The 22,925-nt window shown below is 40.2% G+C and overlaps 1 protein-coding gene across 4 annotated transcripts in view; it reads left to right on the plus strand.

Moving 5' to 3' along the window:
• The window catches only part of TET1 (tet methylcytosine dioxygenase 1), a 115,493-nt gene that overhangs the window by 50,366 nt on the left and 42,202 nt on the right, over positions 1-22,925 (plus strand). For all 4 annotated transcript variants that reach the window (XM_016188598.2, XM_060196037.1, XM_060196208.1 and 1 more), the window contains one exon: positions 15,161-17,492. In XM_016188598.2, coding sequence (XP_016044084.1) covers positions 15,161-17,492 — 2,332 coding nt within the window. The remainder of the gene's footprint in view (positions 1-15,160; positions 17,493-22,925) is intronic.

Below are 22,925 nucleotides of genomic sequence, written 5' to 3' on the forward strand. Positions count from 1 at the left end.
GAACTTCCAACACTATGTTGAATAGTAATGGTGATAGTGGGCAGCCCTGTCTAGTACCTGATCTGAGGGGAAATGCTTCCAGTTTTTCACCATTGAGTATGATGTTGGCTGTAGGTTTGCTATATAGAGACTCCACTATCTTCAGGAATTTTCCATCTATTCCCATTTTTTGTAGTGTTTTGATCATAAAGGGATGTTGTATTTTGTCAAGGCTTTCTCTGCATCTATTGATATGACCATGTGGTTTTTGGTCTTGCTTTTGTTGATGTGGTGGATCACATTGATTGATTTACTTATATTAAACCAACCTTGCATGCCTGGGATAAACCCCACTTGGTCATGATGAACAATCTTTTTGATATACTGCTATATCCGGTTGGCTAGAATTTTGTTCAATATTTTCGCATCTATGTTCATTAGAGATATTGGTCTGTAGTTTTCTTTTTTGGTTGTGTCCCTGTCTGCTTTTGGTATCAGGGTGATGTTGGCTTCATAGAAGCTGGCAGGGAGTATTCCAGTGTCTTCAATCTTCTGGAAGACTTTTAAAAGTAGAGGTATTAGTTCTTCTTTGAAAGTTTTGTAGAATTCATTTGTAAAACCATCTGGTCCAGGACTTTTATTTTTGGGGAGATTTTTGATAACTGTTTCAATTTCATTAGCTGTGATGGGCCTGTTCATGTTATCCACTTCCTCTTTACTTAGTTTTGGAAGTTGGTAGGTATCTAGGAAATCATTCATTTCTTCCAGGTTCTCTAGCTTGGTGGCATATAGTTGTTCATAGAAGCCTCGCATGATATGTTGAATTTCTGCAGTGTCTGTTGTGATATCTCCTCTTTCATTTACTATCCGATTTATTTGGGTCTTCTCCCTTTTTTGTTTTGTGAGTCTGGCTAAAGGTTTGTCCATTTTGTTTACTCTTTCGAAGAACCAACATTTACTTTCGTTGATCTTTTGTATGGTTTTCCTGTTCTCAATGCTATTTATTTCTGCCCTAACTTTAGTGATTTCTGTCCTTCTGGTTGCTTTCTATAAGTTATTCTTACCTTTCATAATTTTTATGTTTTATTAATTTTTATTACATTATTTTTGTTATCATCAAGGTTTCACTACTCTAGGCTGAAAATTTTTCCGCTTTTTTTTGTGTTTTGTTCTTTCTTTTTTTTAATTTTTAGTTTTAGAATTTATTTATTTAAAATTTTTTATATTTATTTTTGTTGCCCTTGTTTTATTTTTGTAGTTATTATTGTTATTATTGATGCCATTGTTGTTGGATAGGACAGAGAGAAATGGAGAGAGGAGGGGAAGACAGAGAGGGGGTGAGAATGACAGACACCTGCAGACCTGCCCCACTGCTTGTGAAGCAAGCGAGTCTCCTGAAGGTGGGGAGCCGGGGGCTCGAACTGGGATCCTTATCTCGGTCCTTTTGATTTCAGCCACGTGTGCTTAACCTGCTGTGCTACCACCCGACTTCCTTATTTATTTATTAATAAGAAAGATAGGAGAAAGAACCAAACATCACTCTGGTACATGTGCTGCTGGGGATTGAACTCAAGACCTCATGCCTGAGAATCCAATGTTTTACCCCTGAGCTACCTCCCAGACCACTGTTGTTTCTTTTTTCACTAGAGCACTTCTTAACTCTGGCTCATTGTGGTACTGGGGATTGAACCTGGGACAACAAAGCTGTAAGCATGAGAATCTTGTTGCGTAACCATTATGCTATCTCTCCCACCTACTCTACTCCATAGCTTTTTTTTTTTTTAAGATTTTATTTATTTATTAGTGAGGAAGATAGGAAGAGAGAGAGAAAGAACCAGACATCACTCTGGTGTATGTGCTGCTGGGGATTGAACTTTGGGACTTCATGCTTGAGAGTCCAGTATCTTTCCACTGAGCCATCTCCCGGACCACCTCCATAGTTTATTGCTCGGGCTTGATCCCTGCATGAACCAATGCTTCCTGGAGACGCCTTCTATCCTTCTCTCTTTCCTTTTCTCTTCCTTTCTTTACATTTTTTATTATCTTTATTTATTTATTGGATAGAGACAGAAATTGAGAGGGAAGGGAGGGATAGAGAGGGTAAGAGACAGAGAGATACCTGCAGTACTGCTTCACCACTTGTCAAGCTTTCCCCCTGCAGGTGGGAACTGGGGGCTCGAACCTGGGTCCTTGCTTATTGTAACATGTGCGCTCAACCAGGTGGCCCGCCACCCTTCCCTTCTGTTTTTCCATAGAGGTTGTGAAACTGTTCAAAATAGGAGAGACACAACAGCACAGTTCCATGGCTTTCCCTGTGCTGGTGCTTCTATGTCCTGAGTAGAGGATTGAACTCTGGTCCTTGTGGATGGCACTATGCCCTGTATCTGGTGGACTATATCCCAGCCCCCAACACTATTATATTTGTGTACTATAACCTATAAACCTGGTAATTAAAGAGTTAAGAAAAATTTGCCATGCTAGATTCTAAGAGTTAAAGACTGCTTCTTGGGAAGCAGAAAGAATCAAGGTAAGGTGGGTAATTAAGCAAAGGTTTATGAATCATTAGTAGAGTTAGTGCAGAGGTAGTTTATATTTGGCATAAGATGGACTCCATACCCTTGAAGACCTCATTTAACCTTGAGATTCTCTCATCGGCTTAACCAGAAAACACAGATGGCCACTTCATAACTTACTTAACTACTAAGCTAGTGTAGTTAGGATTTCATATCAGAGCCATTTAGCTCTGGTTTATCTTGTCACATGAATAATAAAATTCAGCCAACACTGTAGGCAAATGACAAATGTAAATATTCTTAAAAAAAAACAAAAAAACCCTAGGCCTGAAAGAAGTTGCCACTTTCATGTAGCTGCATTCCTACTTCTTTGAAATAAATATGTTTAGCTCAAGGTGATTTCTTTAAATTTTTTTTAAATGTTTTTGTTTTTATTATTTATCTATTACTGAATAGATGCAGAGGGAAATTGAGAGGGGAAAGTCACAAATAGACACCTGCAGCCCTGTCTAACCACTCATGATTCTTTACCCCTGCAGGTGGTGACCAGGGTTTGAGTATAGGTCCTTGCTCACTGTAATATGTACAGTTAACCAGGTACAACACCGTCTGGCCCCTATAACTTTTGATACTATATATAGAAGACTATTGCATTTGCTGCTGTAGTCATTTTGTTGTACAAAATACACTTAAAAAAAGTTTTTATATTTAATTATTCCCTTTTGTTTCCCTTGTTTTATTGTTGTACTTATTATTGATGTTGTTGTTGGATAGGATAGAGAGAAATGGAGAGAGGAGGGGAAGACAGAGGGGGAGAGAAAGACAGACTCCTGCAGATCTGCTTCACCGCCTGTGAATCAACTCCCCTTAACCCGACTCCCCTTAACCCACTTTGCTACTGCCCGATTCCCACACTTTTTTCTCTTTTGCTTGTAGGGTTATTGCTCACCTCAGTGCCTGCACTTGAATCCAGTGCTCCTGGAGGCCATTTTTCCCTTTTGTTGGCCTTGTTGTTTATCTTTGTTGTTATGTTTTTATTTATTTTTATTTATTTTTTACCTTTTTAAATTGTTTTTAAATTTTTTAACCAGATGAAACATTCTCTACCATTGTTGATCCAAGTTGAGGGCAAGGCCCTATGGGGGCCCACAAATGGGTCTATTGTGTTGTTCCTGATAGAAATGACCAGTAAAAATGGAGAGAGAGATTTATTCACAGTCTAGGCTCATCATGTATGTCTCTTTGGGAATCTCAGGACTCCCTGATTAGGTCCCCAGAATTTTTCCCCCCTTTAAGTAGCTTTTAATATGGGTCATTTTTGAGTTTGTATGTGGCAAGGACAACTCATTCTGTCATTGTTTACCATTTTTAATCCAGCTTTTAGTTCCTCTGATTGCTTTTTCCCAAGCTGATGTATTTGAATCAGTTTTGCAAGTAAAATTCCAAGAGACCTTGTAGGAATTACTTCATTATTAATGTCCAAATGTGTAACATCTGCTGGGACTTCTTCCTGCACAGAGCCTTGTGTTTTCAAAACTAGTACTAGATTCTTTGGTTGTTGTCTCATTTGTTAGCGGTATTAAAATGATTTTACAACAAGGCACAAAAGTCCACCTACAGCTTTCAGAAAAGTGCAAAATAGAGGTTCTTTAGAATCTGCTTGTAATGTGTGATTCATAAAAGGGAGGTGAGAAAACACAAAACCAGTGTTCACAGTTTGGAAAACCATTTCCTACTGAAAGCCTAACACTGGTCTTTGGTAGTTTAGATGTTCATCCTCAGTTGTTTGACATAACAGTTGGATGATTTTCTGTTTCAGTAAGTATCAAATCTTTTGAGACCTGTGTGATTCTAAATTTTGTCCTTTTTTCCGAGTTGTGTTTTTATTCTTTTGTTCCTCTCTCTCTCTCTCTTTCTCTCTCTCTCATCACCAGCTCTGTAGCTAAGTTGTCTCTCAGTCACTACGGAATTATCCACTTCCTGCAGCCTTTTTTTTTTCTTTCTATTTTATTTGACAAGGTTGACAGAAACTGAGAGGTGAGGGGAGATAGAGAGAGATTGGAGAGAGAAAGATAGATACTGGTGAAGCAGCCCCATGCAGTGCGGAGTGGCAGCTTAAGCCCAGGTCCTTGCACATGGTGATCTGTGTGTTTAACCGGGTGATCTCCTGTCTGACCCCCAACCTTATTTTTCTTTATTGGAATTATTCCTTTATATTTAAGATATTATTCAGGAGTCAAACTATATTACAGTTTCAGAGTTGAATTAAAAAAAAAAAATTTTATTAGGGGGGATTAATGGTTTATAGTCGGATTTGAATTTTTTTATTGCTGTCAAGGGGATACTGGTAGGAACAGGCAACATGTGGTGTTCTCACCTTTATAGATGTAATCGGATGTAAATTTGAGTATTTATTAATGATTTAATTAACAATTTTTTAAAAATATTTTTTTATTTATTGGATAGAGACAGCCAGAAACTGACAGGGAAGGGGGAGATAGAGAGACAGAGAGACACCTGCAGCACTGCTTTACCACTCGTGAACCTTTCCCTCTGCAAGTGAGGACAGGGGGCTCAAATCTGGGTCCTTGTACATTGCAACATGTGAGCTCAAGCAGGGGCACCACCACCCAGCCCCCTATGCTTTTATTTTTATTTATTCATTTATTTATTTATTTATTTATTGCAGTGGATTCTTTTTTTTTTTAAATAAAGGATACATTAACAAAACCATAGAGTAAGAAGGGTACAATTCCCATAACCCGATCTCCATATCCCATCCCCTCCCCTGATAGCCTTCCCATTCTCTATCCCTCCGGGAGTATGGATCCCGGGTCTTTGTGGGATGCAGAGGGTGGAAGGTCTGGCTTCTGTAATTGCTTCCCTGCTGAACATGGGCATTGACTGGTCGATCCATACTCCCAGTCTGCCTCTCTCTTTCCCTTGTAGGTTAGGGCTCTGAGGAACCTGGTGGCTGAAAAGAGAGTTAACATAAAAAGCCAAACAAATTGTTGAACAGTTATGGACCTAAAGGCTGGAATAGAGCAGATGAAGTGTTGGGGGTACTCCCTGCAGACTCTTGTGTACTTTTGCCCTAGTTTATGGATACGTGTGAACATATGCTCTATCTCAGGAGACCTGCTCTATATCTAGGTTTTGGGACTTTGTTAGGAAGTGAAACACCTGGAATGGAATTAGAGAATACTATGAAAGGAAAGGTCTTACCCGAGTAATGAAGCTGAAAGGTTGTCATTCCACACCTGAAGTCTCTAGACACAGTCTGAAGTGAAGCATGCTGAGTTGGCACTTGTTGCGTTGAGTAGGTTGCGATCTGCAGATGCAATATTATTTGATTTGAATTGAGAGCAGCATGCAGAAAAGTGGGCTCCACCCTAAGGTTCCAGGACTGGGGGAAATATAGGCTCTATAGTGGAAATCTGAGGTTCCTGTTGTCTTAGGGTTCAAGAAGACAATGGATAGTTATTGTTATCATCACATTATTTGGTAATTGGGTTAACTTTGTAAAGTCCCTTTGTTAGGGTTTGGGGTATAATACCCAGCATCTTGTATATAGCTGTGCTACCGGTTGCTTCTGTTCTCCCTGGTCTAGGCTTTTGAGAGAGTCAATATATCAAAGACTCAGCCTATGTGTTAAAAAGACTCTGTGTTTTAAGAAGTTCTAGACATATGATCAATTTTTCCCATCTCATTAATTAGTGGTTTATATAATGTTTACACTTTAATAGGATTGTACATAAACACCACTCCCACCACCAAAAGACTGTGTCCCATCCCCACCCCCCACCTGCCCCCCCACCCCCCGCTGTGCCGGGAAGCCCAATGGCCACCCTCCCTTTCACCACAGTGTTTTTACATTGGTTCCCTGTCTTTTATTTTTATATGTGGCACTTTGCACTATGAAATGCAAGATACCTTGATAACACATGTGACTGTGTTGTATCTCCAATGATATGAATCCAAACACTTGTTTTAATTATCTGTTCTTTAGCTCTAATTTTATTTGTTCTTCTCAAGGAATATCCTTCTGTATATTTAAATATTTTTATTGTTAAACAAGAATATACATATAGAAGTGTTTTATATTGGGGGCTGGGTGGTCAAGCACCTGGTAGAATGGAAACATTACAGTGAACAAGGAGCTGGGTACTCGGCTGGAGAGATAGCATAATAATCATGCACAAGACTTTGATGCCTAAGGTTCACAAGTCCCAGGTTTTTATTTTGCCTCCAGGGTTATTGTTGGGGCTCGGTTCCTGCACTACGAATCCACTGCTCCTGGAGGCTATTTCTTCCCTTTTGTTGCCCATCTTTGTTGTTATTGCTGTCTTTTTTGTTGGGTAGAACTGAGAAATCCAGAGAAGAGAGGAAGACAGAATGGGGGAGAGAAAGAGATACACCTGCAGACCTGCTTCACCACCTGTGAAGTGACCCCCCTGTAGGTGGGGAACCTGAGGGCAGAACCTGGATCCTTACACTGGTCTTGGCTTCTTGCCATGTGCATTTAACAAGCTGCACTACTGCCCAGCCCTCAAGTCCCAGGTTCTGTTCCCAGAACCACCATAATCCAGAACTGAGCAGTGTTCTGGTCTCTCTTTATCTTTCTGTTTATATATATCTCTCTTTCAGTACATAGGAAATTAAATGGGGGTGGGGTGGGGTGGGGGTGAGGGCCAGGTGGTAGCGCAGCGGGTTAAGCACACATGGTGCAAAGCACAAGGACTGGCATAAGGATCCCGGTTGGAGCCCCCCTGGCTCCCCATCTGCAGGGGGGGGTCACTCCACTGGCAGTGAAGCAGGTCTGCAGGGGTCTGTCTTTCATCCTCTCTGCCTTCCCACTCTCTCTCAATTTTTCTCTGTCCTATCTAGCATCAGCCACAACAACAACAAGGGCAACAAAATGTAGGGGGAATGACTTCTAGGAGGAGTGGGTAACAAAATGTAGGGGGAATGACCTCTGGGAGCAGCAGGTTCGTAATACAGGCCCGGAGCCCCAGCGATAACCCTGGAGGCAGAAAGAAAGAAAGAAAGAAAGAAAGAAAGAAAGAAAGAAAGAAAGAAAGAAAGAAAGAAAGGGAGAGAGAAAGAAAGGGAGAGAGAAAGAAAGAAAGAAAGAAAGGGAGAGAGAGAGAAAGAAAGAAAGAAAGAAAGGGAGAGAGAGAGAAAGAAAGGGAGAGAGAGAGAGAGAGGGAAAGAAAAAAAGGGAGGGAGAGAGAGAGAGAGAGAGAGAGAAAGAAAGGAATTGGGAGTTGTGGTGCTGGCATACTCTGTTGGGCACCTGTTACTGTGTGCAAGGCCCTAGGTTGAGCCTGCATTCCCCACCTGCTGGGGAGAAGTTTCAGAAGAGGTGAAGCAGGTCTGCAAGTGCCTATCTCCCTCCCCTCCACCCTCTCTATCTTTTCATCTTATATTTATTTATTTTCCCTTTCGTTGCCCTCGCTTTTTTTTTTGTTGTTGTTGTTGTAATTATTGTTGTTATTTATGTCTTCGTTGTTAGGACAGAAAGAAATGGAGAGAGGAGGGGAAGACAGAGAGGGGGAGAGAAAGATGGACACCTGCAGATCTACTTCACCACCTGTGAAGGGACTCGCCTGCAGATGGGGAGCCTGGGGCTTGAAATAGTTATGTCGGTCCTTGTGCTCTGCGCCACTTGAGCTTAACCTGTTGCACTACTGACCAACTCCCCATCCCCCCCCCTCTCTCTCTCTTTTAAAATTTCTTTATCGGGAATTGTTTTACATTTGACAGTAAATACAATAGTTTTTTAAAAATATTTATTTTATTTATTTATTCCCTTTTGTTGCCCTTGTTGTTTTATTGTTATAGTTGTTGTTGCTATTGATATCATTGTTGTTGAATAGGACAGAGAGAAATGAAGAGAGGAGGGGAAGACAGAGAGGGGGAGAGAAATTTAGCCAGAGTTTTATTTTCAACCACAATGAATAATGTATGATATGTCGTACTTCTTTTTAAGAATAATAATATATGACATGTTGTACTTCTTTTTAATGTGAGAAATACAGAGAAAAAGACTTGGAGGTCAGGTTGGGGAGTGCTGAAGCCAACAACCCCAGAGTGCTGCTCTGCTCTAGCTCATGATGGTACTTGGTATTGAGCCTGGGACCTTAGGCATGAGAGCTTTTTTCAGAATTGAAGTTTTTTTTAACCCTGTCCTTTCACGTGCATTCTAAAAGGTGTTCACCTTCTGCCCCATTTTTCCTTTCTTTTTATTTAAGGTATTTAAAAAAAAATTATCTTTATTTATTGGATAGAAACAGCCAGAAATTGAGAGGGAAGGAGGAGATAGACAGAGAGACACCTGCAGCCCTGCTTCACCACTCGCAAAGCTTTCCCCCTGCAGGTGGGGGCTAGGGTCTTGAACCTGGGTCGTTTCACACTGTAACATGTCACTCAACCAGGTGTACCACCACCTGGCCCCCCATTTTTCCTTTCTTTTTCTCTCTCTCTAGTTGATAAGCATTGGACTCTCAAGCATGACTTCCTGAGTTTGATCCTCGGCAGAACATGTACCAGAGTGATATATAGTTCTCTCTCTCTGTCTCTCTCTGTATCACTCTCTCTCTCTCTCCCCCCCTCCTTCCCTCCCTCCCTCCCTCTATCTCCCTCCTTCTATCCCACTCACTAATAAATAAACTATTAAAAAAAAAGATGAATAGTTATTTGCAGGTTTTATGGGAATAGGAAATGAGGAAATAGGCTAGAGGACATTGTCAATTAAAGTTGCTACCTTACAGGAGTCGGGCAGTAGCGCAGCAGGTTAAGCGCAGGTGGTGCAAAGCATAAGGACCGGCATAAGGATCCCAGTTCAAGCCCCCGGCTCCCCATCTGCAGGGGTGTCGCTTCACAGGCAGTGAAGCTGGTCTGCAGGTGTCTTTCTGTCTCTCTCTCTCTGTGTCTTCCCCTCCTCTCTCCATTTCTGTCTGTCCTATCCAACAAGGACAACATCAATAATTACAATAATAAAACAACAAGGGCAACAAAGGGAAAATAAATATTTAAAAAAATTAAGTTGCTACCTTACGAAAGACTGTGCTTCTGAAAATTGCCTAATGAATGCTCTTAGTGAGACTGGCATAGCTCTGTCCAGGTATATTGTGGTTACAGGAGATAGTCTATAAAATTTTCCAGTCTTAAAAATAAAGGAACTGCTTGTTGTACTGAAGAATATGAATTCTATTCTGGGGATTAGTGGTTCCTTGGCTTCATTACCCAGCTGCTCTTTGATTTAAGGAATGGGGTTGTGGCTATGTTAGAATCTGTGGTTTTTTAGACTCTTTTAGGGCAATGTGGATTGTTTAGACAGGTGTGCTTACTTTGCAGCCTACAGATAGGATATTTACATTTAAAATGAATTTCTTAAAATAACTGCATTGTCTTTTGTTGAAAACTTGGGCACGGTTGCTAATAATTGAGCTAGTGATTTTCTTTCCCATTAAATACTTTAAATTTAACAACCAATGCAAAGTAAACCCTTTTCCTATCCATATAGCTTTATTTTGGTATTTGATTACATTTTACTCTGACCTTTGAGAATCTGGCATCATGATAAAAATGTGCTACGTGGTAACAGACAATGATTTTCATAGACCGTGAGTATCAGCAATAAGTCAGTTTTTAAAATTAATTAGATGAGTGGTACAGTCACATATTTTGAGATATACCTGCACCTGCTTTTTAAATATTTATTAATTTTTTTACTATTATCTATAAGAGAGAGAGAAAAAAAACCAATAATCTCTCAAACACCTGTGATGTCAGGGAGCAAACTTGAGATCTCTTGCTCTCGAGTCCTATGGTTAGTTTATCGACTGAGCCATGTCTCTCTCTCTCTCTCACACACACACACACACACACATTTTATGAGCACACTGCTCAATTCTGGCTTATGTGAGCATGGTGGTCCTGGGGATTGAACCTGGGACCTTGGGATTAGGCACAAAAGTCTTTCTGCATGATCTTTATGCTCTCTCCCCAATACAGTAGAAATAGAGTATCAGAGACCGAACATCGCTTGCTTGGTAGGGTGTGTGCTTTGCAATGAACATGGTTTCTGGTTTGTGTTCTAACCTTGGCACCATGGCAGGTCTAGCACAGTGGTATCACTCACTCTCTTTCTGTTAATATCCCAAATAAATAAATGGTCTGGGAGTAATGGGGTTACACTCATGCCAGGCTCCTGTACAGCTCCAAAAAGAAATGTGTTTTGAAAATCTAGTTCACCCATTTTTTTTTCTTAATATAAAAATAAATATATGGTTCGGGGATATAGGCTAATGGTTATGCAAACAGACTCCCTAGTTCAGTCCCCTGCCCCTCCATAAACCTGAGCTTAGTTAGGTGTGCTCTGGGGGAAAAATAACAGTAAAAATAAATATACGTCCTGTGGCTGGAGAGAAGATCCAATATAGACCAGAACTTTCACTGCGACACTCTGTGTTTCATCTGGGACACTGCATATGCCAGAGTGGTGTTGTGGTTTACTTTATCCTTAAGTAAATATTCTCCTTTAACTTTTCTCATAAAATTGTTATTTTTTTTTTTTTTTTCACTAGGATTATCACTGGGGCTTGGTGTTGGCACTACTCCCTGTGGTCTTTTTTTTTTTCTTCTTTCTATTTTAGTTACAGGAAAGAGAGAAATTGGGAGGAGTCAGATATAGAGGGAGAGAGAGGCCTGGGGTTATGCCAAGAGACTTTATGCCTGGGGCTCCAAAGTCCCAGATTCAATCCCCAACACAACCTTAAGCCAGAGCTGGGCAAAGCTCTGGTAGCTCTGTGTGTGTGTCTTTCTCTCTGTCATTAAAAAAAAAAAAAATTAAGAAGGGGGGGGGGGAGAGAAAGACACTTACTGACCTGCTTCACCACTCATGACACATCCCTACAGGAGCCGGGGCTCAAACCCAGTCTATAACTGACATATTTCCACTGGCTGGTGCTTTCTTACAAATATATGATTTCAGGGGGCCAGATGGTGGCGCACTTGGTTAAGCGCACACATTACAGTGCATAAGGATCCAGGTTCAAGCCCCTGGTCCCCACCAGCAGGGGGAAAGTTTCTTGAGTGATGAAACAGGCCTGCAGGTTTCTGTCTCTCTCTCCCTCTCTGTCTCCCCCTCTCAATTTCTCTCTGTCTGTCTCTATACAATAATAAATAAATAAAACACAAAAATTAAAAACAAAAATAACCAAATATATGATTTCAGTGCCAGGCAATGACACATGTTACCATGCACAGGGACCTGAGTTCAAGCCCCCAGCTCTCACCTACAGAGGGGAAGCTTCATTTTCAGTACAGCAGTACTGCATATATATTTCCCTTTTCCTCTCCCTCCATCTCTTCCTGTCAGATCAAATAAAAAGAAAAATTAATGAAGAAAAAAATTGTTCCAGGAATGATGGATTCATCACATAGGTAATGAGCCCCTGTGATAACTCAAGTGGCTATAAAAAGAATACAAATAATAACTGAAAATAGAAATAACTATATGATAGATTTTGCCAATACTGCATTGTATAAGCTAAACCCAGTTCTTAGAATAGTTCAGTAAATAGTCAAAGACATAGAATTAGGCTCAGAAATGGTTCCCCACCAATAACAGGTTCTTATTGAGTGTGTGCACTCAGGCAGACTGGAGCTTTGAGATTAGGTAAAACATGGCAGACTGGTTTTAAGTGGTTAAATTTGGATATAGAATATAGGAGGTTTCTGTGAAGACTTGTGTGTTAAGAGATGGAATTTGGAGGGTAAAGTAGGTATGGGAAAGAAGTAAAATGCAGATGTGGTTGAGTTTTGATGCCTGGTGATTGCATCTATCAACAGTTTGCAGTTGGCTGATTTTGAAGTTTAGGAGAGTTTTATTGTAGTTATCAGCAGTTAGGTCTAGATTGACGTCAAGTATGTGGATAAATTGGGAAACTGGAGAAAAGTTAAAGGAGGCCTTCATGTATATTTGGACAAAGAAGTCAATGAAGGAGATGGAGGTGATGGCAGAAAAATCACATGAAAGTTATTGGAAAATTGAGTAGTAGAGGTTTTCTCTGTCTCTCTCTCTCTCTCTCTGCATCTCTCTAAAAAATTAAATTAAAAAGAAAGAAAGAAAGAAAGAAAAGTGAGTAGTAGTGTCATAATACTTGGAATTCTTGACAATTGGTATTTCCATGGTGATTCTTGGACAGCTTAAATGAGGTGGTAGAAACGCATATTTTTCTTTTAAAATTGTATTTTTTAAATTTTAGATCTGAATAAAGAGGGAGAGAGAGAAGAGGAATCACAGCATTATCTTTTTTTAAAAAAATATTTTCACTTTTTAAAATATTTATTTATTCCCTTTTGTTGCCCTTGTTGTTTTTTATTGTTGTAATTATTATTATTGTTGTTGTTATTGGCTAGGACAGAGAGAAATGGAGAGGGGAGGGGAAGACTATCTTTCAATGCAGCAGGGTTGGGCTTAAACATGTGCAAACAACACTCTATTCAGGTGCGCTACTCCAGAAGCAGATTTCTGATTAAGTAGTTAAGAATACTTGATTGTGGCTGGGGATGGGACACAAAGTGTCGGACTCAAAAGTACTAAATGCTAGTATGTTCCCCAGTACTGCATATGATAGAATGCTGTTCTGGTGTTCTCTCTCTCTCTCTCTCTCTTTCTCTTTCTCTCTCCTTCTCTCCCTCCCCCACCTCTATCAAATAAGTAAACTTCCAGAGAGAGAAAATACTGACCTGACAGCTCACTAGTTAGGGTGTGTCCCTTGCAATGCGTTTGACCTATGCCCAAGTCCAGACAGCATGTACGAGCAGCTATGATATCAGAGGAAGCTCTGGTCTGGTTTTTTTTTCTTTTTTCTTTCTTTCTTTCTCTCTCTCTCTCTGAATGAAGAAGCAGTCAGGAGTGGTAAAATTGCTCACCATGAGGCAATGGCTCTATAACAAACAGATAAACAGTTACTGAGGGTAAAGGAACTGGTAGATTAATGCAACTTGGGTCCCTGAGGTTCCTAGTTCAATACATGGCACTGACTTACTGCTTTCTCTCATGTGAAATTCTGTATTATCATGTGAGGGACTGGGTGGTGCTCACCTGGTTGAGCGCACATGTTAGAATGTACAAGGACCTAGGTTTAAGCCCCTGGTCCCCACCTGCAAGGGGAAAGCTTAGTGAGGGGTGAAGCAGGGCTGCAGGGGTCTCTCTGTCTCTCTCCCTCTCTATCACCTTTGAGCATGGTAAGATATGTGCTCAAACACATGTGTAAGCATTCTGGAACCAACGTTTCAAAATCTCTAAAATCTCAACACCTGGCACATTCTCTCTCTCATTTTTAAAAAGTAAATGTACTAAGTTTTTAAAACTTTTTTTTGTATTATGTTTACTTATTGGATACCTGCCAACACTGCTTTACGACTTGCAAAGGTTTCCCCCTGCAGGTGGGAGTGGGGGATCGAACCCGGGTACTTGCTCATTGTAACATGTGTGCTCAACCAGGTGCATCACCACCCATCATTCTCCATAAATTACAACAAAAATGGAAGTCTTCTCTGACTTAAAACCATTAGAAATGTTTACCTCACAAGTAATCTTACTGCACCTTTTTTGAAAAATATTTATTTATTTATTCTCTTCTGTTGCCCTTGTTATTTTTGTAGTAGTAGTAGTAGTAGTTGTTGTTGTTGATGGTGTCATTGTTGGATAGGACAGAGAGAAATGGAGACAGGAGGGGAAGGCAGAGAGGGGGAGAGAAAGACAGGTACCTGCAGACCTGTTTCACACCTGTGAAGCGACTTTCCTGCAGGTGGGGAGCCGGAGGCTCAAACTGGGATCCTTACACTGGTCTTTGCGCTTTGCGCCACGTGCGCTTAACCTGCTGTGCTACCACTCGACTCCCCTTACTGTACCTTTTTACAAAGAACATCCTTTAATTTTCTGCAGTCACTATCTATCATGTGTTCTCTTTTTTATTGGATAGAGTCAGAAATCCAGAGGGAAGAGGAAGACAGTTCCGTCAAAATATTTTCAAACCTTTCTTAGAATAGCAAAGTAACATCCTAAACTATATGCATGCATACGGTTATGATAATGGATGTTCCTCGTTTGTTTCTTCCTGCATATCTGTGAGTGGTACTTTAAGGATACCCTTAGTGTTGGTGAAATAGCTTATTTGGATAACCCACTGCTTTGCCATGTGCACAAACCAAGTTTGAACCCAGCCCTCACAACTTCTTCAGTACTGTGTTCTCTTTCACTCTTGCTGTCTCTGTCTTTAAGGCTTCTCTTAAAATAAAAAGTAAAAATAGTTTTGGAGAGACTTCGTATTTAGCTGCTATTAAATTATAAAGTTCTTGTAATGTTTTTTTTTAATCATCTTTATTTATTTATCGAATAGAGACAGGTAGAAATTGAGAGGGAATGGGGTGATAGAGAGGAAGAGAGACAGAGAGACACCCGCAACCCTGCTTCACCACTTGGGAAGCTTTCCCCCTGCAGGTGGGGACCAGGGAATCAAGCCTGGGTCCTTGTGCACTGTAACATGTGCGCTCAACCAGCTGCACCACCACCCAGCCCCGTGTTGTAATTTTTTGTCTGATATTTAAGAGATGGAATAATCCTGTTTTTTTGTTTGTTTGTTTTTTTACAGGCAAGTTTTGTCAATAAACCGGTAAATGGCCCCAAAACAGAATCCATGGAATACAGTAGATGTGGTCATGGGAAAGAACAAAGATTGGAACTGAACCCATGCCCTTTTGAAAATGTAGTCAAGAATGAAGAAATTAAGATTGGTATTGAAGTTGACAAGTGGCCTCAAAACAAGAAGTTACATTTACCCGATCATGTCAAAGGAGAGTTTAGGGCAATTGCGACAGAAGCTAAAAAGCTGAAAAACTATGAAGATGACTCCAAGAAAGTCCTACTTGCTGACCTCCTGGAACCTCAAAAATTATACGTACCAACTGTAAGAAATGGCATTAAAAATGTACACTGTTTACCAAGTGACGCAAATGTGTCCATTAAAAAGTGCAGTATTGAGGAATTTGGCAAGGCGATTGAAAATAATGCGTATAAATTGCTGAAAGACACTGCGAACCAAAACAATGCCATGAGCTCCATTGCTACAAATTCAAGCTGTGATCATCTCAAGGGGAGAAGTAATGTGTTAGTCTTCCAAAAACCTGGCTTTAACTGTAAGTCTTTCCTAGATCCTACAGACTTCAACATAAATAGTCATACTACTATACACAATGAATGTGATCAACCAAAAATTCTTGAGACAATACCAAGTAAAGACCCAAGAGATGGATCTCCAGTTCAACCAAGTCTTCTCTCCCTTATGAAAGACAGGAGATTAACACTGGAACAAGTGGTAGCCATAGAAGCTCTGACACAGCTCTCAGAAGCAACATCCGAGAATTCCTCACCATCAAAGTCAGAGAAGGACGAAGAAACACAGCAGAGAACAGCTAGTTTGCTTAGCAGCTGTAAAGCTATCCTTTATTCTGTCAGAAAAGACCTTCAGGACCCAGGTTTGCAAGGGGAGCCACAAAGCCGCCATCACTGCCCATCTTTGGAAAAACAAAGTTCATGCAGCCCAGTGGTGTTTAATGGCCAAAATACCTTTCCTAAGTTACCTACTAGCTTAGCTACAAACCAAGCATCCAGAACAGTGCAGGAATGCTCAAAGGCCACAAATTCAACATCTCTTCTCCTACCAAATTCACATTCATCAAAAATTGGCATCAATAAAAATGTCAGTCAAGGAAGAATTGCTTTTGATAACTGTTCAAAGAATGCCATTCAGGAAGCACCAACAATTAAGAAATCGGGGTTTTGTGACCAGGCACTGAACAGTAGTAAAAAGTTGGACTCCAAAGATGATTTACCATATCAAGATCCAGTTCATAGTAAAATAGAGGAAGATGTTGCAACACAGCTAACACAACTAGCTTCAATAATTAAATTTAATTATGTGAAACCAGAGGACAAAACAGTTGAAAGCATACCAACAAACCTTGGCTCGTCTAATGTACAGCAACAATATAGTACAGATAAGAGCGCAATTCAACAGAAACCATCAGCAAATGTACAAAACAACCATGGCTCGTCGATAAGAAGGCACAAGAATGCAGCCCAGAAAAAGACAAAATCTACACCTTCAAGAAACCGTCGAAAAAAGAAACCCCCCATTAAAAGTTGCCAAGAAAATGACCAAAAGAAATTGGAACAGTTGTCACAAGAGTATAGTAAGATGCACGATATTTGGATAGCTTCAAAATTTCAAAGACTTGGTCATTTTGGGCCACATGAGTTCCCTGTTCTGTTCGGGAAAATCCCTTCCTTCAGTGAAGTACGGAAACCAGTGATTCCCAAAAGTTCAACACTGGAACATAAAAAATCATTTCCTCCACTTGCTCAGATCAAATTCAAACGACAGTATGCTGATCTACCACAGGAACACACGATCAAGTTTGAACCATTAAACATTCTCCCTACTTCCCAGTTGAAAGCAGAATTGAATGAACAGGCATTTGCAGAAAATGTTTATACTTCTCAGGTCCAGCTAGCGGTGAATGCCAATCAAAAAACTTATCCTTTATCCCATGCCTCCTCTACAACTAACCAGTGTGCTAATGTGATGGCTGGAAATGACCAAACAAAGTTCCCGCAGGGTGTTAAAGACCAAGTCATACATCAAAGACTGCCAACGTCACCCGATTTCTCTCATGAAGCTGCCTTACCAGATCCAGCACAAATTCTCAGGAATGTAAATGTAGTATGTTCAGGTGGAATGACTGTGGTTTCTACCAAAAGAGAAGAAGATGTCTGTCCATCTGTTGTTGGAACACCAGAATTTTCCCCAGTGGGCAGTACACAGAAGAATTATACTGATTATGCCAGGAACTACTTGACTAACCCTATGAAAAACCTGGTGTCTACCACTAAAGATTCTGAATTACCAGTCTGCGACTGTCTTGGTAAGTGTGAACATACATTTGGTTATATCTCACTAATTACCTATTATTTACATAAATTGTCTCTTCTCAATTGAATTGTTTTGTTTTTATGTTTGGCATTTCATTTTTGCTTTATTTGTACACTTGATACAGACTGTGTCCATATTAATTTTTATTAAATTATTTTTGGATTTTTTAAAATTAGTGATTTCTTATCGATTTACAAAATCACGAGATAAGAGGGGTATAATTCCACACTGTTCCCACCAGAGTTCTATGTCCCATTCTTTACATTGGAAACTGTGGTGGTTCTCCCAAAGTCACAAATATGAGTTGAGTATTATTTCTATTAAGTGTCTGCCTATCTATCTATCCATCTATATTTTTGCCCATTCCCCCCCCCCCCCCCCCCCCGTGATCCTGCCTTCTCTTCCTTTTTAAGTCACACCTAGACCTATCACTACTTCTGAGTGTCCTTCCTTTTTTCCTCTTCTCTCTCTGGGTACTGGTGAAATAGGTCTTCCCCTAACATTTCTCCCCCTCTGGAATTATGAGCCAAGATTCTTTTTGGGGTGCAGAAGGTGGGAGTTCTGCCTTCTGTAATTGGTTCTCTGCTAGACATGGACATTGGCAGGTCTGTTCATACCCCCAGCCTGTTTCTCTCCTTTTCTAGTTGGGTAGGGCTCTGAATTGATGAGGCTCTGGAACAGATTGGTGAATTTGTCTGCCCAGGGACTTCAGAACGGAATCATAGTAGCATCTGCAACTTGGTATCTGAAAGGCAGTAAGTTAGAAGGTAGGAAAAACTGTTTAATAAACAGAAATTCTTAAAGTAAGAATAGAGTAGAAGAGAATAGAGATTTTAGGGTTGTAAGAAGCTAGGAAGCCTATTTGAGGTATGTTCCTAGGGATCCATGACTTTAGTTATTTTTGCTTGAGCTTGATAGTTAATATGGAGGTGGACTAGAAATTTTGTCTGGGAAGATGTTGTCAGAGTTGAGACTAGAAGCTGGATTAGGGCAGAGTATAGCTCTCACACTTGAACAAAATCTATAAATACAATGAACTCTTCACCACTTCATTTTGACCCTATATATGAAAAAAGGCACTTGACACACTTGATCAATCTCGGAGTCCACTCTGGGAATCTTCTGATTTTGTTTTGATAGATTGCAATTTCTTCTCAATTTAGAACTTTTTTTTTTTTCAAGGGGAAATTGCTGATTTCTCTCCAGGCTAAATGATGTTTATTTTGTTCATGGTAAAATTTAATTCCCTCATTACTTTATGGGCTGAAAGAAGACAGCATAATGGTTATACAAAAGTCTTTCATGCCTGAGGCTCCAAGGTCCCAGATTCAACCCCCAGCACCACCATAAACTAGAGCTGAACACTGATCTGGCCTTCTCTCATTCTCATTAAAAGAAAAGAAAGTTATTTTTTTAAAAATATTTATTTATTCACTTTTGTTGCCCTTGTTGTTTTATGTTGTAGTTATTATTGTTGTCTTCGTTGTTGGATAGGACAGAGAGAAATGGAGAGAGGAGGGGAAGACAGAGAAAGGGAGAGCAAGATAGACACCTGCAGACCTGCTTCACCACCTGTGAAATGACCCCCCCCAACCCCTCCCCCCCCCCTTAGGTGGGGAGCTGGGGGCTCAAACTGGGATCCTTACTCCGGTCCTTGCTTCCAGCCACGTGTGCTTAACCTGCTACTACCGCCTTACTCCCCCCACTTTTAAAAAAATCCCCCCCCTTTTGTTGCCCTTGTTTTTTATTGTTGTTTCCGATATTGTTGTTGTTGATGTCGTTGTTGGACAGAACAGAGACAAATGGAGAGAGGAGGGGAAGACAGAGAGGGAGAGAAAGACAGACACCTACAGACCTGCTTCACCGCTTCTGAAGCGACTCCCCTGCAGGTGGGGAGGGGGCGCTGGAACCGGGATGCTTACTCTGGGTCTTGCACTTCGTGCCACGTGTGCTTAACATACTGTGCTACCTCACCACCACCACCCCTTTTATTAATTTATAAAATTTGATTCTTGGGTAAGGCTCACGTGGTAGAACATACTTGTTACCCTTCAGCAGTACCCTGGTTCAAGTTCTATGCCACCACATAGCATCATGGGAAAGGCCTTAGTGTGTGTTATCTTGCCTTCTATTTCTGTCTACCTCTCTATCTCTTACCTTCTAGGTTGGGGGTGTGGCAGAAGGCTAGGGAGAAAGAAAAGGAATAGTACAATGACACAGTTGCAAAACCCTGATAATTCTTTTTCTTTTCAACATAGTAAGTTGTAAGATATAACTTGTACACATGGACCATATTTAACCTATATAAAAGCTGTCTGTAATTATTACCTCATTCAAGGACAAAAACTTTTTTTCCCTGTGCTTTGTAATGTAAAGATTATGCCCATAAATGAAAAAAAAATTTAATTTTGGCCAGTGAAGAATGTATATATACTTTGACATTTAAAATATCATACTGATCAATAAATTCGAATTTTATAGAAAAATATGCTAATTGCAGTCAAGGACTTATTAACAACTGATGTACTTATGTATTCTGTGATTTAGAACTTATTGAAAGATCTAAATATAGCAATACCTTAGAAATCTTACCAAAGGGAGTGCGGCGGTAGCTCAGTGATGCAAAGCGCAAGGACCAGCATATGGACGTAAGGATCCCCATCTGCAGGGGGAGTCACTTCATAGTTGGTGAGGCAGGTCTGCAGGTGTCTATCTTTCTCTCCTCCTCTCTGTCTTCTCCTCCTCTCTCCATTTCTCTCTGTCCTTCTGAGATCAGATGATATAGGGCGAGTTCAGGGTGGTATGGCCATAGACCATTTCTCCCTGTTTTATCCAAAAACGACATCAATAACAACAACAATAATAACTACAACAATAAAACAACAAGGTCAACAAAAGGGAATAAATAAATAAATAAATAAATAAATATTTTAAAGGGGGGGGGAGTCGGGCGGTAGCGCAGCGAGTTAGACGCATGTGGCGCAAAGCGCAAGGACTAGAGGAAGAATCCCAGTTTGAGCCCTGGCTCCCCACCTGCAGGGGCGTTAGTCACTTCACAAGCAGTGAAGCTGGTCTGCAGGTGTCTATCTTTCTCTCCTCCTCTCTGTCTTCCTCTCCTCTCTCCATTTCTCTCTGTCCTATCCAACAACAATGATATCAATAATAACTGCAACAATAAAACAAGGACAAAAAGGGAATACATACATACATAAATTAATTAATTTCTTAAAAAGTCCTACCAAGGTCTTCTGAGATTTTCTCAGGCAGACCTTATAGTAATGAATTAACTCAATTTTTGAAACATAAAAGTTTAATTTGAGTACTTATAGGTTAGTCACTCAACTACATGGCAATCAAATTTCATGCAATTATTCAAATGTATTTTCTACTTGATGTAAAAATAGGTGTAACAACAGGGAGATTAAATAGATTTAATTACTAAATTCATTAGGCCGCTTTAAGCCCCATTATTATTTTTGCTTTATGCTGTTTATGCTAAAAACTGAAATAACCTGTTTGGAACACAAATAGGCTTAATCATTAAAACAATCTTTCAAGGAAATGGTTCAGTCTCGAGTGAATTCATGGGACCGTAAATTCCATCCCAGGCAACACATTAGAATTGTTAAGCACTTGTAAAAATCAGTATTGGAAGTCTCGGGGGCCTGGCAGTGGCATACCTAGTATTGCAAACAATTGATAGTTGACAAGGATCCAAATTCAAACCCTTGGCCCCCACTTGTGGATACAATGGGAAATGCTTTATGCACTGGGAAGCAGTGCTACAGGTGTCTTTCTCTCACTCTCTCCCTGTCCCTTTCATATCAATTTCTCTGTCTCTTTCCAATAAATAAACTATTTAAAAAGCATTTCAATGAAATGTGTACGTCTTATTTAGAGCTGGTGAGACTGCATAATGGTTATGCAACAGCTTTTAAGCCTGAGGCTCCAAAATCCCTGGTTCAATCCACAGAACCACCGTAAATCAGAGCTGAGCAGTGTTTCCATAACAAAGCAACAACAAAATGCCGTATTTAAATTATGACACCAAAGCCTAGAGAGACATCACAATGATTATGCAAAAGACTTTCATGCCCAGGCTCTGAGGTCCCAGGTTCAATTCCCAGTACCATCATAAGTCAGAGCTAGGTAGTCGGGTGGTAGCAAAGTGGGTTAAGTGCAGGTGGTGCAAAGCACAGGAACAGGCGTAAGGATCCCAGTTTGAGCCCCGGCTCCCCACCTGCAGGGGAGTCACTGCACAGGCGGTGAAGCAGGTCAGCAGGTGTCTGTCTTTCTCTCCTTCTCTCTGTCTTCCCCTCCTGTCTCCATTTCTCGATGTCCTATCCAATAACAACAACATGACATCAACAATAACTACAACAATAAGGCAACAAGGGCAACAAAAGGGAATAAATAAAGATTAAATAATAATAATAATAAATCAGAGCTGAGCAGTTTTCTGATTTTCTCCACATTTCTTTCTGACTAAAAATAACACAAATAAAATATATGTATTTGAAAAATGTCACCTAAGTCTAGAGAAATAGCTCATTTAATGACACTGTTCATGCCCTCGTACTAGTGTGTCCTTCTCTCCCCCTCTGAGTGAAAAATAGACTTAAGGGCAATGAAATTGCATGTCTGCAATACCTTCATTCCACCAAATAAGTAAATAAAATAGCCTCAATTTCTAGATATCTTTTCATGTTATCTAGATGTGCCAGGAGGGAATTTACTGTCTTTTCATATCCCTTGCTGATGACAAAGCCTTGCCCTCCTTGTGCGTCTCCCAAGGGCTATCTTCTGAGGATTTCACCCTCTAAAGGGAGACAGTGTGGTTTGAGTAGAATTTAATCAGGAGAGTCAGAACTGGGACCAAGGAGATAAGAATGTAATAATTTTATTCACTCTGATCCCCGATCTGTAAAAAGATCTGCAAGTTGTAGCCGTGCCCTTGGCTTGTTATATTCAAAACTATTTTATAGAGGATAGAGATGTTATGCCCATTTTATAAATGAAGATACTGAGTTGTTAATGACTAAAGTGAAATTTAGAGATACACACATTCTCAATCCCAGGAAATATATTTGTGACCTTTGTTCTTCAAAATAAACTCTAATATTTTAAAGTTCCACTGAAACGATATATCTAGGTTATTCTAATTTTATTGTGTGCAGTTTAAATAGGATGATTATCTTTTTATTTTATTTTTAAACTTTATTTTATCTTTTGTTGCCCTTTTTTATTGTTGTTGTTATTGATGTCGTTGTTGTTAGATAGGACAGAGAAAAATGGAGAGAGGAGGGAAAAAAAGAGAGAGGGAGAGAAAGACAGACACCTGCAGACCTGCTTCACCGCCTCTGAAGCGACTCCCCTGCAGGTGGGGAGCCGGGGACCCCGACCGGGATCCTTCCTCCTGTCCCTG

This window comes from Erinaceus europaeus, chromosome 1 (assembly GCF_950295315.1).
Source record: "Erinaceus europaeus chromosome 1, mEriEur2.1, whole genome shotgun sequence".
Classification (NCBI taxonomy): Eukaryota; Metazoa; Chordata; class Mammalia; order Eulipotyphla; family Erinaceidae; genus Erinaceus; species Erinaceus europaeus.